The 18,932-nt window shown below is 40.9% G+C and overlaps 1 protein-coding gene across 1 annotated transcript; it reads right to left on the bottom strand.

Moving 5' to 3' along the window:
• Positions 1-77: 77 nt before the first annotated feature.
• LOC104441656 (endoglucanase 6) lies at positions 78-6,221 on the bottom strand. The gene is given in 10 exon segments (XM_010054826.3): positions 78-953; positions 1,400-1,450; positions 1,564-1,912; positions 2,142-2,426; positions 2,940-3,004; positions 3,007-3,103; positions 3,427-3,516; positions 4,567-4,767; positions 5,025-5,237; positions 5,356-6,221. Coding segments are annotated over 10 exon segments (1,863 nt in total). The 5' UTR covers positions 5,572-6,221; the 3' UTR covers positions 78-657.
• Between the last annotated feature and the right edge of the window lie 12,711 nt (positions 6,222-18,932).

Below are 18,932 nucleotides of genomic sequence, written 5' to 3'. Positions count from 1 at the left end.
AGAACAGATCCTGGCCCTCGAGTTTTGACAGAGTACGAATGCTTAAGCCGTTAAAAAGCATGGAGAACAGACTCGTGTGACGGGAATATCTGTCAAATTGTTGCAAAGAAATAAGAAACTGGGTCATCGCCAAGAACAGAAGTTACACAATTTCTTGCAGAAGATACAAGTAGTGTTGCAGAGCTTACAACATCATAAATAACACAACACAACACAACACAACACAAAACAGAGCCAAATCTTCTGTCTAATGCTAGAAAAGCGAAAGGAAAACCACTCTTTTGTAACCTGTTGTTGGGAAGCCATTCTTTTGACCTCTCAAGGTTTTTTCAACTCTTTCATCACCTTTATAATGTCCTCTATGTAGCATCAGGTGAAGTGGCAGGAGAAAGAGGATGAGCTCTGCTGCTTTTGCATTCTGTCTCTTCACACCTTTCTGGCCTTCCATCTTCTACCTTAGTTTATTCCAGTTTCATCCGACACCTCATAAGCACATTCCACTCAAGATGGTAATAAAACTAAATGGACAAGAAAAGCACTGATTTTTTTCTTCCAATGCCTATCCTACAGATGCACAATCCTTACACTACAACTGCGCAAACCTCTTCTTTTGTCTTCCGACTTCGGATTGCCGTTGTCATGTAGGTGATTCAATACCTATTCCAAAGTGTAGGTTGAGATCGAAACTGCTGCCTGAGAAGAAGAGTGGATATAGACAAACTCGAGGCTTTTTCCGGCTGGCAATGAGTGGAGCCACGAAGGGAAAGTGTATGAATCACCAGATTTTGTGAGACCCCAAACGGGACCATAGAGCTTGGATATGGAAAGCCAAAGGTTTTTCAGAGTTTTATCGGACTTGTTTGTTACAATAGTTGAGTATCTGTAGTAAGTTCTTCCGTTGCTGTTCCAAGAAGAGGTCAACTTCTGCTCTACAGCAACTGGACTAGTGATAGCTGCGAAAGGAAAAAATGTTCACGACAATGGAAAGAAAAATGCAAGATCAATGAATTGATATCGATCAAAACCATATGCCAGTGGAAAACAAATCACTTTTACTGCTTTGTGTTAGAACATTACATGAATGAATCTGATTTAGAAGTCGTACTAATCAGTGACGAATCTCTTTATTTTTTAGCACGGATGTCTCATCCAGTCATCACCATTTTTGCCCACTAATGTAAAACTTTTGCTTATTTCTTCTTTTGAGGATCAATGGATCAAATGATATTTTTGTTCAAGTTTTTTCCCTCTTCTTTTCTCGTTGAATTATACTTTTCCTTGCCATAATGGTTCTGTTACTATTAGTATGAATGATTTAAGTCGGATCTATGATGTAGAAGTTCCCACCAGAAAAGAAGAAACGTGAATGTGTTGATGCAATTATAGATAATTCAATTACCTGGGACTGGATTTGGTCGCGAAACAATCGGTTTTAGGGCAGGAAGCTCAACTGCAAAGTATATGCTTATTAGTCATAGATGAACAACCAGAGACATAGTCCAAGATGCTTCTTCTAATCAAAACAAAATTCGGATATGACATTCATTATCATGATTCGTTCACCTGGAAGAAGCTGGTTATATCCGCCGTGGCCTCCACTTAGCCTTGCAAGCACTCCGAAAAGAGGTGCATTGTTGTATGTGGCTGGCTCGGTTTGCTCATAGTTGTTCCTCTGGTCTGCAAAGTTGTCGTATGCATCGGGTCCGCCGACTATTGCACCAGTCAAGAGATTCGGGTCACTGGCCTTTCTGCTGAACCAGGTTGCATAACCTCCTCGGCAGCTCACGAATGTGGGGTTGACCTTAAAAGAGACAATTGAAGAAGCCCGATGGTGGACTTGCCTCGGGTAGTTGGCTCCATAACCCACCATGTAACTTGTCGCTCTCGGGTTGTCCCCAAGAATATAGTCCACCTGCAAGTTTAATGATTTAGGCTCCAGCAATTGATGGAATCTTCGCACTTTTATCTTGTCAATGCACTTGTTAGCTGAGTTCCTTATTGTATTTCTCATGAATTCATGAGGTTATGAGTATAGGAACAACACGTGTTAGTAAGATCAATGAATTAGCATTCGAATTGTACTTCACTATATCAAAAAGGTTTAAATTGAACCGGGAAAAGACGTGAGAGAGTCAACATACCTGTGATTTTGCAAACGAGACGAGTGCAGAAGGAGCGACAGCACCCGAGGAGCAGTGCAAGTTCCTTTTAGAAGACGCAAGGTAATCAGAATAGACGGTCATAAGGAACGAGGCACTGGTGACGAACTGCAAGTTGTTCCACCGCTGGCGGAACAGGAGACCGCCCGGTGTCCTCTGGACATTCCTAGTCCCTCTGCCGAGGCACGAGCACATAAAGTACTCCGCCTTCTGCTGGTACCTCTCGAACACCGGTGCATAGTGACCTGCTCTTCCTTGCATCAGGATCTGCAGTGGAAGCAACACACAATAACCCAGTTAAGCTTCCTCACGCAAACCACTATAACAGAGTGCTGTTGTTGCCTAATATAGAGGAATCATTTAACTGCATGATTACAAAACCGCCTATTTATCTATCCAAGATCGATTTTACTAACTCATCGAGTTTATCCTTCATCGAGCTAAGACTTCATCAAATTTGATTGAGAAACCACACAAGATCTGTGGTGAGTTGATGTCCACCAATATGCTAATTGAATGATAAGAAATCAACCCCTCATGTCTATAACTGCATATATCAGGATACATTCCATTAAAAAGCAATCAAGCTCCACAGAGCCGAGTGGCGATGAGCTACACAGGCATTATGCGACAACTATAATGCCAATGATCAACTAAACGAGACGAGGTGAGCCCAATGCGTACTATTCAATTTCATCTCTAGCCAAATGAATAAAATGGGTAATCAAGTGAGTGACAAGAGATGTGCTTGGTGTGTGCTGTGATTGAGAAAGAAGTGACCTTGGACACAAGCGTCTGAACACCGGCATACTTGACATCCCAGCTGAATTCAGTCATGGCCCATCAGTCCCACCGAGGGAGTCGCCATTCTTGCCCAGATACTCCAAGTAATATTGATTGTTTGTTGCTTGGTACAACCACGCAGCTGCCCACAAGAGCTCATCCTGCACCACCCCAAAAGAATCAACTAAGCCCATCTCAATGCTTTCCTTATGACACCGACATCCAAACCATCCCTTGACTTCGATTATTCCGTTTTGATCGAAACACACGATCGTACTGTAATCTCAAGTGCATATATCCATAGCTCACGATTCTCAGACGGATGAAATCTTGAAAGCAGCTGAAAATAAATCCAAAGCAGTACTACCCTGGAACTTATCAAACAGTACTCGAACTAATCACCATGTTCATGCATCCACCAGTTCTCTAGACATAAAAATGAACACTTAGAACCGGACAGTCGTGATGATGATGAGACACTCACGTTGTAACCACTGACGGATCGATAGTACTTCTGGGCCACGGTGATGCTGCTGTCGTATTTCCCTCTGTACTTGTCCGCAAACTCAAATAGCTGGAAACGAGAAGAAACAACAAGACACCCAAGCAAAGTCCCTTTGTCATTTTCCTTTCTCACCCAAGAAAAAAAAGAAAGAAAAATAGGAATTTTAAAGATAATTGTTCTGTTCTGTTCTTTTTTGGGCTGTGCAATTACAAGAATTAATTGGGTTTTTTTTTTTCCTGCAATTTAATAGAAGACGTAGGAAAATAATGCAAAAAAATAAAGTAAAAGAAAAAGAAAAAAGCTAGTAAAGGGCGGGTAGGCCGACGCCGACAGTGTCCCCTCACATGACAAGAGATAACAAAAGGACGACGAGGATCGCATCCTGTAGAACATCGGTACACGTGGACGGCCCAGATTCGGCGGTACGATTAGATTTTGTACGGTCCACAAGACGCTACGCGCGATAGGCGCAAAAAATACGTGCAAGATCCAAAACGTACGCCGAGCTTCATTGCCACCATTTTTATCTTAATTCTAATATTATTTTTTTACTCCCAAAATTTTAATATAAACTTTTAAAATTCGAATATGAATTTGTCCTTCATGTAGAGGTCTAAAACAAATAATTTGCTTTCAAATTCGATATTAAGCTAAGTCCCCTTTTTCTAGATTATTTGCATAGACCACTTAGACCCTATACACATGACAAGATAGTAGTATCAATAATTGCCATAATTTTGACTTTAAACCGACTGGTCCCTAATCTTTTGGAGGGGAAAAGGAGGCATCATGCTATAAAAGGAAAAAAAAAGGGTAGGAATCATTAGGGCCCAGGATCTATTCCATAATTACAAAAACAGTTTCTGTTTTAGGGATATTCATGTCACATTAATTGAAATAGAATACCATAAACAGATTAGCTTACACCAGCAGCTTCTTAATTTAATAATAGTTCCTTTTAAATCCTCTTTTTATTTATTTATTTATTTATTAAGATTTGTTTTGGCCAAGGACAATGTAATGTAGAGGAATTAGCTAGCTGGTCGATCTCTATGAAATGCAAGCAACAGGTGTCTTCTCGCACCGACCAAGCTCAAATGCAGAAACAGAGCATTAAACCTGCTGGGCGTGGCGGAGGAGCTCGGCGGAGTAGGCCGGGTCGTAGCGGCGGAAGACAAGGGAGGCGGCGGCCATGGCGGCGGCGGTCTCTCCGGCGAGGTCCGACCCGGGGTTGCTCGGGTCGATCCGGTACGCCCTCCTGTCGGTGGTCATGTCCTCGGGCCTCTGCCAGCAGTAGTGGTCGCTGTTCCCGTCCCCCACCTAAACGACAATGTCCACAATCGCATTCCCCACACCACATCGAAAGAAAACTATCAGCATCTGCTCATAAACTAATGTTCGAATCAAATCGCTCTCTGCTTTAGCTATGGAAAATGCACGAGATGAATCCACTGAAAGCGACAGAGAGGAAAGGGAAGACAGAAAGATGACCCCCATAATCGATATCAATGCATGTAATTATTAAAGATTCATTTTTGAAGAGGAAGAAGAAGGTTTCTGAACAGAGTCTTGGGTACCTCTCCGTAGAGGACGTAGGGATGAGGATGAGCCTTGATGAAGTAGTCGGTGCCCCATTTCACAGCCTCCATGGCGTGGCCGAGCTCGCCGCTCTTGGCCATCTGCCTCCCGTACTCCAGTATACTCCACGACATCATCGTCACTGTGAACGCCATCGGCAGCCCGAACTTCACATTGTCCCCTGCATCATAGTACCCTCCCACCAGATCCACCTGCAGCAGTTCCCCCCCAAAAGAGAATGAATATCCGAAAAGAAAAAAATCAAGTTCCGTTTAGGAGAACGTCTCACATTTTCTTGTTTTCAAAAGAGATGATGAAAATGTGACTTACTCCACTGGCTTTGCCATCATTGAGGCCAGAGTTGGCTCTCCATGGAACCCTCTGGTTCTTGGGGAGATAGCCAGATCTCTGAGCTTCAAAGAAGAGGATACTCTTGCTCAGAGCTTGCCCATAGTCATGACCACCGAGAACCGTCGTGGGTATGCACAGAACCAGCACCAGAAGCAGAGGAGCCATGGAAATGATGAGCCCCGCAGGCCTCTTCATAAATGTGATTGAAACTTCCCAGAAATGCCAAGTATTAGGAAACGGAGAGTGTTGGGACAGTGTTTGGGTTTGTAATGGGGAATCAGAAATATAAGATGAAACAATGATAATGGGATTATTCTTTGCTTCCAACGTTTGAACACAAAAAAGAACCCCAGAAAACAAAAAGAGTGAAGTGGTTGAAGGGAAGGTGGCAATGTCGGTCTGATTTATCAGATAAATGTTCTGATAAACCCCCCAGGAAGCAGAGAGTGACTACTCCTTGGTACTCGCAGAGAGTGAAAAAGAAAAAGAGAGAGAGAGGGACAGAAAGAGAGGAACAGAGAGAGAGAGGAAGGGAGGGAGTGAGGGAGTGTAAGAGCAGGAAGTGATCCTTTATACTGATGAGGAAAGGAAAGTCCTTAATGCCCAGAAATTGCTGAATGGGGCCAATAAAAGCAGTCTCTCTCTCTCTCTGTCTCCCCCTTGCTTTTAATTTGCTTCTTGCAACAAATTATTTCTCTTTTGGGTGACCGCAGCAAATGGGAACGGTTGAAAAACGGAACAGAATCATGTGGCTGTGCCAGGCTCTTTACAGGTAAGGATGAGTGAGGGTTTTGAAGGATTCTCGTTGGGAAGAAAAACGTCCGGAGCCAGAGTGCAGTGCAGCATTTGTCTTGGCAAAAAAACAAGATATATGCAGAATATAGCGGTGGGCAGAGGCAGCAAAGTACAAGCATTAACCGAGATTTAATCACGAGATTGTGGACTAGGGGCATGGAACAGCGACATTTTCGCAGGTAGAATGGAAGCCCTGGAGCCAACCAGAATTACCCAAAAGAAGAAAGAAGAACGTGCAATTTGCCCAGAGCAATTAGTTCGCCGCAGTTACGTTACAGTAGTCTGGAGAGGTCAAAAATAAATGCTCAGAGAAGCTGGTTTTAGGCTCTTTTTTTAACCCTTAAAAATGTCATTTTTATATTGCGACCCCCACTTCTGAAATGTCGATGTTGAGTCTCTCCCCATCTCTTTCCGGGAAGCTCACTTGGGTTTTCGGGATTTGAGCAAATTGGCACTTTTTTGAAATTTCGAATGCATGAGAGTGAGAGCCCCAGGTTATTCTCTTGTTTTCTCTGTTTCTTTGGGGGTTTTCAAATCAGATTCTGTTTTGATTGGACTAAAGAGAGTATTATTTGGTAGAGTTTAGGCTGTTTAACTTTCGTTTTTTTTTTTTTTTTACTGTTTAGAGAGAAATCACATTTTTCTCTTCTTTTTTTTGCCAAATCACTTCTGTCACTTCATCAACAAAATAAATGAAATAAGGCATAAGACAAATTTAAAGAGGTGATTAAAATATGATTGCACTTAATAAAGTGAGAATTCAAGTTGTATCTTGCTTCATGTGCACAGGTGCCTCCCTACTTGGATTTCTGTAACCATTTATCATTTTCTTGAAAGATTCTCGCATTCTTTTAAAATGGCAACAATTTAATATTTGAATTTAAAAATTAAGTTGGACCATGCTCACCTTGCTCAATAGGTGGGCTGAAGCCTCCCACCGACATGCTTAGACCAATCCCGGAATCAAATTCTTGAATAGATTTCACCGGAAATGTTTGAGCAAAAGCATATTGATTAATTGAAAATGGAAAAAGAAAAGAGTAAAGGAACATAATCAATAGGAAAGGAAGTAAGCAGCAAAATGGTCAAAAGGGTTGATTCCTATGTCGTTGCGCTTTATCTCCCAACCGCAATCAACGGACTCGCGGAAAAAGAGGCATTGTCTGTACTTTCCTTCTTTTCCTTTAATCGCTTTTGTGTTTTTTAAGGTCTTTTTTTTTTTGGTCGAGTGATTTTCACTTTAAACAGAGAGCCAAATTGACATTGTGGACAGTGGACACCACCCCATTCTAAGTCAAATGAGCAGGCTCCCTGAGATGACCGGTTGGCACCGATCTGCGACGTCCATGGCGGCATATGTTTTCATTCTCCTCTTTCCTCACTCCACAGTGAGATCACCTGAAATGACAAACCGAATGCGGCACACGACAAGGATCTTTGCCCGCCAGCATAATTTGCATCAACATAATTACAAAATCCATCTATTTCTTTTTTCCAAATGCCAAATAGTCTTCTCATATTTCAAAATCTATATTGTATATTCTCTAATCTAATAACTTTAATTTGTGCTAATGCCAATTAAAGTAGTTGTCAACCTCAATCTACTCTTGAGCCAGGCCAACAATCGTTGCTAGCCTCAAATTTGAGGGTGGCAAAGTTCGCGCGAGCCGTGGCGTCCGAGACATGGAGTTCTATCACAAATCTGAGCCCTACAACAAAGCTCGAGCATTGTGGCCATGGCCGCCAAATCAAGTTCCTTTGACCTTGACTATCCTTAAGCAAACCCAACCACCATTGTTGGCCTTGCACCTGATGTGGATACGATGGCAATGACCTTCGAAGGAGCAACAACTACGTGCGCTGGACAAGGTGAGACGCAATGTTGGGGAAGAGAGAGAGGTGTGGCTTTTTTATAATTTAATAGGATGGAATAGGAATTCGATTAAAGAATGTTCCTAGATATTACTAATTTTTAATAAGAGATGAAGCACGAAAGAGCCTCCACAAAAATAGAGGCCATCCTTAAAGAGAAAATGTTTCATGTAATAATCTTTAACATGCGTAATATGATTTTTGCATTGTGTAATATTGCCGATCAATTAAATGGTTTGACCCATTTTAATTTACACCATGATATAAGCACGCTATATATGAATATGATACACTTTCTCGTTCATAAGCCTAACTATGAAACCCCTTCGATCTGAGATGTGCACGCCGTGGGAAACCGAGCCTTGACCGGGGAGGCCGATGGTGCATGTTAGGGTTTCTTCCGCACAAAGTGAGAACAGTTGTTGCATCATGACTCCACTTTCATACAGCAACTTCAGAAGCCCTTTTTCTAAGGTTCAAAGGTAAGTTGAACTTTTGGGTACGGACCCATCATCACACGTGCGAGTTCGAACTCGAAGGGAGACACCAATGGACCTAGCGAAGATTCACGTTGAGATACGCTTGGTTTTGCATGTTCCCCTTCTTTAATGGAGTGCCCAAGGTGCTTTGTCTATCGATCAACTCCCTCCGGTATTCCCATCCACATCATTTTAAATGATCGACATTTGCTGCGAATGGCCCTCGAAAGGACGTTCACACGAGAAATGAATGGTTGATGTTGGCATGCATGCATGAAATGATTGATCCCCCCCCACTATCCATCTGCCCCAGTAGCTAGACTGTAAATGCTTGCTTAGGACATTATAATCATATCGAAATTTTTTAAGTTCTGCAAAAACTGTTTTTTCTAAGCTTGATCTATGGACCTAAGGCCCTTCCCGAGAATATTAGTCATCATTTTGATCTTTTTTTTTTTTTTTTTAGCTAATTTTTTAATCATCATTTAAAATATTAATATAGTAGTTGGTAGCCTATTCACTATTTGGAAAGAGAGACATGTTCCGGAGTTTTGACCACCAATGTAGTAATTAAGGCAAGCTATCTTCCAGAACTCATGTGCTTTGGCAGCCAGACTTTCAGCATAATTCAATTCGAAATTGCAATTTGAAAACAAGAAGAAGAAAAAGGTCCGATTGACATTCCGGAACGCCAATATAAAAATCTAGGCAAAGAATGTAACCCCACCTAATGAATGGTGGGCCAAATATGGAGGAATCAATCGCGGAGAACTTTTTATCGGAGACCAATCCCCTCCCCTTTTGCCCTTTTTAATATTTTCCCTTTCTTTATTTCGTGAAATGGACCGGCCTACAAAACATCATGAGGAGACAAAACACAAAAGCAAGAACGCTCTCCTCTACAAATGAAAAAAAAAAAATCTTAACGTGGCTTTTCGTTCGATCACAAGTGCTATTGAGCTTTCGATGAGGTTTTGGAAGATGCTTTTGACAGGACCGGTTCATTGTTATTTATTTCATCTCACACTAGAATCAAACATTATCTCTAGATATAATAATCTCAATTTCTATCTCTTCTAAAGTTTTACGTTTCTTTTAATTATAAATGACCATTCAAAATATGGACATCAATAAACTACTGGGATTCACCTCGGTGGCTTGGAATGGAGAGGTGGGGGTTCAAATCCCCACCTTTACAGGAGATGGGGTGGGAACGCGTAAGTTTTAAGAGTGAGAGTAATGTGAATGTCAACGTACAAAGTTTCAAATCCTTGACATGAAAACTCGTTATTTTCTTCCTTTAGTTATACATTGCGACACATATCCACAGATTCAAAAATATCTTGGCATCACATCAAAGACAACTGATCGTGGCTTCGAATAGAAGAAATTCTTCATCCGCTCCCGGTGGCGCCTCACTTGTCGGAGAGACCAGGAAAATGATTATCAAACCTTTTGTGCTTTGTCCGGAAACGACACACGTTACGTTAGGATACTTTAACGTAGAGTAGAGCCCACGTAGGATTCACTTTTATGTGCGGCCAGTAACTTTACTTCCTCCGGGGGAGTGGGGTTAGGTTATGTTGTTGTCAATGTCACGGTCAACGCGAGTTGTATCAATTACAAAAGGGTTATCGCATGAGGAGAAGCAAAGGCCTCATTGCCGCTCGTACGAAATGCCTCTGAGATTGTAGGCGATAATTGCACAGGAAGACTGGTGAAGCTCGAGATGGGAACCACCAACTTGCTCTGCAATTTCACTGGAAAATTGCTATGTACCAAAACAAGCGAGTCCAGACATCCGGGTTTGGTGCCGGGATTGGCCCTCTAATACTCAAGCTAGCACTAGAGATGAGAGAAATTGAAGAAGGAGGTGTGTTCCTGGATGCGAAAAAAGCGGGAGGGAGAAAGTACCCGAGTGTATGCCGACAGACAATCCGCCTTCCTATTACCGGACTAAATGTCCTTTTATCAGTCGATCGTGTTATGGTCCGCCGGAAAATGGCTTTGGCTTGCAAAGAAATTTCGTTCAACCAAATTGCCTCTGTTTGTATGCCGATGATCCACCTTTCCTACTTCATGACCATCATCTATCTCCAGCTTTAAGCCCACTCTAATGTGTGCTAAGCCACTACTCCGAAACCTTTACCTCGATCACGTCCTCTACGTTAAAAGTTGGCTTGTGATTTGACCCTTTCATCTGCTCGTTCCTAATTACATTTGCATTAGGGACTGTTCATTTTTTGGTGTGCTTTTGTTAAAGGTGCCAAAGAACCGACAAAGGGCAACGAAGCCTCCAGAAAGTAACGAGACCCACCATCTAAAATCTGACATATGCCCCCGTATAGATGGAGGAAGGGTGTGATACGATCTTGGATTGCCCCCTTTGAGATCTAATTCTCGTCACCGTCGGATGATTTCCTATCATCGTCACCGCATCGCCGGTGTTCTGAATGGCCAAATCAAGAGCAATGAATCTTGATCATGGCCAACACTTGTTCATTGGACCACGTTCGCAATAGGTCATGGTCGAATACGGCCACCGACGATCCTGCAGGATTTGAAATCGATTTATGGCGCTAACGACCATCTTGGATCATGTGAGGACTCGTGGTTTCCTTAATCAGCATCGGAACGGAGACCCACAACGTGCCACTCCCTATCACGCATCGCGTCGGATCATCTCCCCGTTGCCGACAGTACACACAAAGGGACGAAAACGTGCATGTGCGGCTGTGTGCGGGTGTGGTCCTGTTGGCTTTCCTTTCGTTTCATTTGGTGCTTTGCTTGCTACGTCTCACATGCTCCTTCTATGTTGGCTCCATTTGGACAATGATTTGTTCGTTATTTCTTTTCTAACCTCACCACATCGAGACGTGAATAAAAACAAGAAAGTTACCCATTCGCATTAATTAACGATAACTGTAGCATAATTGGCATCTACTTTGACGCGACACCGTAGCGATTCAATTCTATATATCCAATTCCAATCTTTGCATTATCGTCTGATGCTCCTTAATTCCTCATCAAGCGTCATTCGTAATAGGTAGGGGACCTGTTCTCCAAAGGGCACATGTCGTTGATGAAATGTGTGGGTTGCCTTGAAGCACGATCACTATTGAGCATCAAATTGAGTTTTTTACAGATAACTTAAATATAGTGAAACCACAACCAAGGGAACAACCTTGGCAAAGGGAAAGAAGACCCTCTTGAGATTGACTCTAATCCAACTTTGTGAAATGACATGAGAGGAATAGAATATGCATCCGCGGGGACCATTGCAAAGCTTTGTTTTAATTAAATGGTCAATTTCCCTTATTCGTACTAGTTATAGGTTGATTGTTCGATACTCGAGGAATGCCCCCAAAGGGACCATTCCCAGTTTGTCCCTTAGCTAGTTACGTAGGAGAGCCGATGTCCGCATTAGTAATTGTTTGTCAAAATTGGTTGAAAAAATTATATAAATAAATTATCAAAAGATTCAAAACTATATTTTTTTGTTGAAATTTAGGATTAAATTGATCATTCGATAAGTTTATGACTGAATTAATCGTCATTTGACAGTTTTAAAGTCTTTTTTTGGGTAATTTATCCTATCGTGTCTATCTCTATCCCCTGGGACTAGTTGGTCATCGGCAAACGCCTTATACCTCCTAGCGACACCGAAAGATAGCGCGTTCACATACGGGGTCATGAGAACGAAGGACAAGCTGGAGGTTTAGAACGCAAGCACAACGGTACGGAGCTTTTGGTGTTTGTGCAGCCGAATATCCCGCAGGATTAGAAGGGGCCAAAATTTAATGACTGAAACTGAAGCAGCATGCGAGCTTAGTTGTATAGCCGATACGGGAAAAGACACGGAACCGGCCGAGGTGGGCAGGATCTGGAATTCGAGATTAGCCAGATTATCTGGAGCGTCCGAAAACGGGGTGGGGTGGGTGACCAACTTAGGAAAAACCTATGTTCAGCAGAAGCTGACATGGGACATGTCAATGTTATATCACTAAACTATATGGTTATGGAATTTTGCCATCTCAAACTTGGATCTAAGATTCCAATTACCGAGTGGAATTTTGCCCGTCTTGGATCTAAGACCGCGCGTTTGGGCATGATACGAATGCTGTCGTTCATTTCGGGTTTAAAAGACGGGGTTTTTGTTCGTAGGAGGATCCGAGATACGCCGAAAAGGATAGAATCTCTGCGCTGGCCTGTAGAGAAAGCCCACTTGGAGTTGGAGTCCTTCCTGGTTCGGTCCAGGGAATTGATACCAGAGATGGGCATTTACTTCTGTGCGAGATATGGGAGCTCAAGATCCATAACTTGGATGGACATTTTAGTTTAGGATTTAGATCCATCACCTTTTCTTCTGTTGTTTAAGATAAAATTAGACACTTCTGTGCGTTGCGCGGATTGTCATTGAAAAATATAATCAATTAGAGAGGGATAGATTTGTCCCACTTTCTATAATTATCGAATCAATTTCCTTATCACAATAGATTTTATGTGTAATCTCCGTCCGGCGTAACACTCCTCTCCCTGCGCACTTCGTATTCATCGAAGAGACACGAGTTTGTACTCATAAACGAGGTGATTTGAACTCAAGCTAAGGAAGGTGAACACACTTACGACTTGAGCACCCTAATAATTGAGTTACGCAACAACTTTGAAGCAATGAATATAGTCACTCAAATGTATTCTCGTCCTTACAAAATAAATAAAAATCAAACTCTTTTTGGTTTAATAGTGTTGTAATTAGGGGCGAATGGTTTAGATTCCTACAAATTCCATTTAAAACCTAAAAACTATCCATTAAAAATGTTCCTCATTTTTTGGAACCTGGAACTTAGAACTTACCTTGTCATAGGTTTCAAGATCTACCAAGGTTCCACTCTGTATTATTAATTAAATGTTTGTAATGAATTATTATTTTTAATGACCATTACTTATTGTTACAATTTACTGATCTATAACTTATATTTAGACACATGAAAAATATGAAATATTAACAAAATGAAAATCTCTATCATAAAAATGGAAGCTCAAACTAGTGGTTCTAGATGATACATTTATCACTAAGTACTTGAAATATCGCAAGATCACACATAGAAAAAAAAAAAAAAAAAAACACAAAAACTTATTCTAAGTTCTAAATTATAGGTTCTAGGTTCATCAACCTATAATCTAGAACCTACCCATTGAAATAGGTTCTCCAATTTTAAAAACATGGAACCTACTCTACATATTTTAGAATCTAGAACCAAACAAATTCTCACCAATCTAGTTCTTAGGTTCTGGGCCGACTCAAGTTTGACTCTACCCCAAAACCATGTATATGCTAATTCCTATCCATTACTATGCAAGGCTGTCCAATATCACTTGGGAGAAGCCCTTTGCTTGATAACCGTTATGACTCCCTCACCTCACAAGATGTCTTTTGAGGTTGGGTCCCCCGAATTGGCATCATAACCAAGTTAAGGTGGATCCAAGTGTATGTTGATTATTGTCCGTTGCTATGCAAGGCAGTTCCACTTCGCTTGGGAAAAAGCCCTTTGATCCACTTGAAAACCATTGCGGCTCCCTTCACCTCACAAGGCGTCTTTTGAGGCCGAGCCCCTCGGGTTTGGTATTAGAGCCATAATTTCATTTGTAACTTAGCTTATTGCATGCACTTAGATGGTGAATCCGGTGATTGGTAATCATCTTAAGGTTGCTTCGCCCAATTGGTTAGTGCTCTTTACTAACTTAAAACACATTTGGATTCCCTTGAATTCCTTCTCCGGTTCAATCCCTAGTGTCATTGGGTCATTGTTGAACTTGGTAACACTAGATTTTTCAAATAATCAATTAAACAAACCCATTCCATAATCACTGGGTCGGTTGTCATCATTGATATCGTTAGATCTTTCTAATCATAAATTGGTGGGGCATATTCCTGAATCATTAGGGAAATTGTGGGGTTTACAATACTTAGCTCTTGAAAGTAATCATTTGGCTAGGTCTATACCCAATAGTTTTGGAAAGTTTTCTCAACTCTCAGGTTTGTATCTTGGTAACAATTCTTTGGGAGGTTTGATTTTGGAAGTCCATTTTTTTAAATATAAGGCTTGAGACCTTGGATGTTAGCGACAATAATAACTTGACTTTCAAGGCAGAACTTAGCTGGATACCCTAGTTCCAACTTATATTCATTGGGATGAGATCTTTTACATTCGAAACTCCATTTCCCAATGGATTCAGACACAAGTGGCAACCAAATATATAAGACTCTCCAATGCTTACCTTTTTGGCCTCCTGCCAAATTGGTTAGCCAACTTGACGTTTTACGGGCTTGATCTATCTCACAATCAAATTACCGGACCTTTGCCCAACTTATCTTTTAACTATTCCTACTTGGATCTCTCCCACAACTCGATCTCCGGATCTCTTCTTACATATATTGGTTTTATGTACCAATTTGAATACTTGTGTCTCAATGATAACATAATCAATGGCACAATGCCATCATCGTTATGTGACGTAGGGGGCTTGACTACTTTGAATCTCGCCAATAATAAGCTATTTGGTAGTATTCTAGATTGTTGGAAGCATTCCTCATCTGTCGTCCCATTCCATCCACACCTAATGAGACCTTTCCTTGCAACCCTACACTTGAATAGAAACCGTCTCAATGGGGAGATTCCTCTATCTTTGCAATATTGCACAAGTCTAGAAATTTTAGACCTTGGAGAGAATAAATTCTCCGAAAGCATCCCAGCATGGTTCAATGGAAGCTTTCCATCCTTGTCCATCCTGAGGCTACGAGAGAATAGGTTCACTGGAAGCATCCCTTCGTAGTTCTGCTCACCCTCAGGATTGAAAATACTAGGCATGGCAGTGAACAACTTGACAGGAACGATCCCATGTTGTCTTGGCAATATGAGAAGCATGATAAACTTCGATCAAGTCAAATCAATTGGATTTGCAGCTGTTCTTATACGAGATATTCCATTACCACTTCCTACTTTTTCATCATCAAATTTTGGGATCAAGAGCTTGTGATTAAGATCATGAAGGGAAGATACAATGAATACACTGAAAGTGTTATGCGACTTGTGGTCAATTTGGATCTCTCAAGCAACAATTTGATCAAGTCAATTCTTGAAGAACTTACTTTTCTCTCAAGGTTGCATGGCTTGAACTTGTCGCACAACCTTCTCTGTGGAGGTATGCCCATTGACATTGGGTACATGGTGTCGCTCGAGTCTCTTGATCTTTCGAACAACCACCTCTCGGGGACAATTTCACAGGGCATTTCAGCATTAACATTTTTGAGCCACCTCAACCTATCACAAAACAACTTTATGGGGCAAATTTCAAAAGGAAATCGGACTTAGACACTAGATGATCCTTCCATATATGCCGGCAAACCTCTACTATGTGGGGATCTTCTGAGAAGAAAATGCTTCGGTGTCAACGCGCCTCAACCTTCCAAGATCCCTCACCCTAAAGATACACATGAAGAGGATAAGCTTGAAAAGGTGATGTTCTTCGAGGTCATAATGGTTGGATTTGTGATGGGGTTTTGGGGTTTCTTTGGGGTTTTGCAGTTCAAGAAGGATTGGAGATGTACATATTCCAGCTTTGCGGATCATGTAATAGAAAAGGCATATGTGGCTATAGTGGTGAATGTAGCCAAGTTAAAGAGATTGAGACAGGCAAGAAGCACATAAATAAATAATAAGCAATCTCTTGCCTCTCCTCCCTTGTCTTTGGTTATTCATTTTGGGTGTGTGAAATTTCTTGTGCTTTCCAGTAGTTGGCTTATTAATGTAATGTAACTATAGTGTTGTGAGGTTTCCAACTTTGTCCAAGAGTAATAAATATGTCTGCATATTGAGAGAGGCTACCATTGTCGAAAGAAGCATGGATGCTTCTAGAAACTCGTCGCCAGTGGAGAAAAAGAGGGATGTTTCCCAGATTCAAAGTTGAATACAACTAAAAATTTCAATTCCAAAATGAGGTTAAAGATCAAAAGCAGATTTGCAAAATTTCAAACAAGCGAAGAGAAAGCTAAAGCAAGGGTTTATGAGATATTTGTTTTAGTTAGGCAAATTTCAAATCTTATCTACCAAATTTCAAAAGAAAGAGAGCTAAAGGCTCTAGAGGTTCGAACTAGAAACAACTTCTTGTTTTTTTTGTTTTGTTTTTTAGTTTCTTTCTTCTAAATTTTGACAAATATTGTTTATTTAACTATCTTATGGTTTGCAATACGCACTTAGGATGCCCATGAAATGCCAACATGGCGTTTAACAGGAACTTGACTGCCATATCCGCATTTTTTTAGCAATGGCATTATAAGTTTACCCACGACTAAATGAGAAATATCAACCAAAAATTTTGCGGCTTTCCAATTCCGTTTTTGAAGATTTTGCTTCTGTTGTCTCTCTCGTATCTATCCATAGCCTGAATTTTGCTTGTCCCCTGAAGCTGAAGGTGTTTTGCTTTCTTCCTTCGGCCAAGAAAGCTGACGTCGAAGGTGAAGGCGCTGATTTGCCTATTGAAAATGGCCATAGTTCCGAAAGTTTGGACAGGATGAGTTTGCCTGGAAGCTTATCTATTGTCGGCGATGAGTTTGCCTGTGTTCAACACCTTAAATTGTTTAAGTTCACTTGGTCACGAGTTGTTTTCTGCAACTATCTCAACAAGGAATGTTAGTCTATGATCATCCATCTATTCTAGAAACTTGTCGAAGTAATCGCCAAAACTGTGTTTTATTCGTTTGATTTATACTTGATTTTCTGTGTTTTTTGAGCTAGGCCTCTTGATGAAATATAAGCTAGTATAAGTACCTAGAGGGGGTGAATAGGTATATAAAATTTTCTTCGATAATTGCACAATACTAGACAGTTGATAGATTTAGAAAAAATAATCAAAGTAAGACTAAAGAGAAAGAGAAAATTGAACACGCGGTTTATAGTAGTTCGGCTTATGTCAAGCCTACTTCCACTCTTCGCGCGACAGCCGATTGGCTGGATTCCACTATGAACAAAGAGATGTTACGGCGTTGTTCTTCCTTGATTTCTCGATGTAGATGATCTACCACACTCGCTCAAGGTATCTCTAAGTATAGACACTTTTGTGTATATAATTTCGCTCAAAATATATCGACTAACAATCAAGGTTCTTCGAGACTGGAATTTCTCTATCGATCATGCACTTAAAACAACTAGAATGTCTTCCTTTTATACTCCTTTATGCCATCATAGCCGTTGGCACTTACCAAAGGAATTCCTCCAATCTACCCGTTGGACGGAATCAATCAAGAAGATCATTCGAGCTATTTAAGGAACCGATGATAGCCCATCAATCATGTTCGCCCATACAATCGGGATTTTGGTTTCCAAGAATAGAACCTTCCAAGAATATTTCGTCGACCATCGGATCTTCAAATTGATCTTAGATAAGAATCAAAGAATCCGTTAAATTTATCCAACCAAGAGATCTTTCCGAGAGGATTGGATCAAATCCTCAACCAAATACTTCGGCTCGGATTGCCTTCGTCTTTGGATTAGAAAAAGCGTCAATGAGAATAGTCTTGAGTCTTGAGTCTTGAGTCTTGAGTCTTGAGATTACAAAGTCTTGAGACTTTAAACCAATGATATCCAGACTAGACTGATAGAAACGTTTTGTCAGCTTCAAAATATTCTGGAAAGATTTCTCCAACAATCTCCCCCTTTTTGATGGTGACAAAACTTTCTTATAGATTTGAACAACTTTGACCTACAAAATATTACTCAAGCAATATGGCTATCTCATAAAGATTAATAAACAACCGGACTCGCATCCACAGAAAATTGGTTAGTCTTTCATGAGTAATACCTATACAACAACACTTGATATAAATGCAAACAGTCAAACTTCAAAATCCACACAATTCAGTCAAATTCAAGTTCACACCCAAGTTCATACTCAAATATTCAAATAACGTCAAAGTTTAAAGTAGTTCAAAGAGTTTAATGAGTTCAAATTGCAATTCTCCCCCTTTTTGTCATCATTAAAAGAGGGTGAGAAAAGAGTCATGTCCGCTTGGGAATGCGCACAATCTAGAAATCTCCCATCGATTGGACGATGCCTTCTAGCCTCTTCAAGTCCTCTCTTAGATGAGCCACCTCTTCTCCTTTGGCATTGGCTTGAATTTGAAGAGCAAGGTCTTTCATCTTGTCCTCTAGGGTAATAGAAGATGCTTTTCCAGCATTCTTCATGACTTGAAGTTCACATTCCGAGCATAGATTTGACCCTACATTTCTAAAAGAACATCAGGATGCGATGAAAATCTGCTGTATTGTCCGTCGTGTGCTTGAATTTGCTTTTTCGGATGGAGTAAGGTATATGATGGAACTTCAACGTATAGTCTTGCAGATTTGGTGTTGA

This window comes from Eucalyptus grandis, chromosome 4, assembly GCF_016545825.1.
Source record: "Eucalyptus grandis isolate ANBG69807.140 chromosome 4, ASM1654582v1, whole genome shotgun sequence".
Classification (NCBI taxonomy): Eukaryota; Viridiplantae; Streptophyta; class Magnoliopsida; order Myrtales; family Myrtaceae; genus Eucalyptus; species Eucalyptus grandis.
The sequence above is the reverse complement of the archived record's forward strand: the minus strand, read 5'-3'. Positions and strand labels throughout refer to the sequence as shown.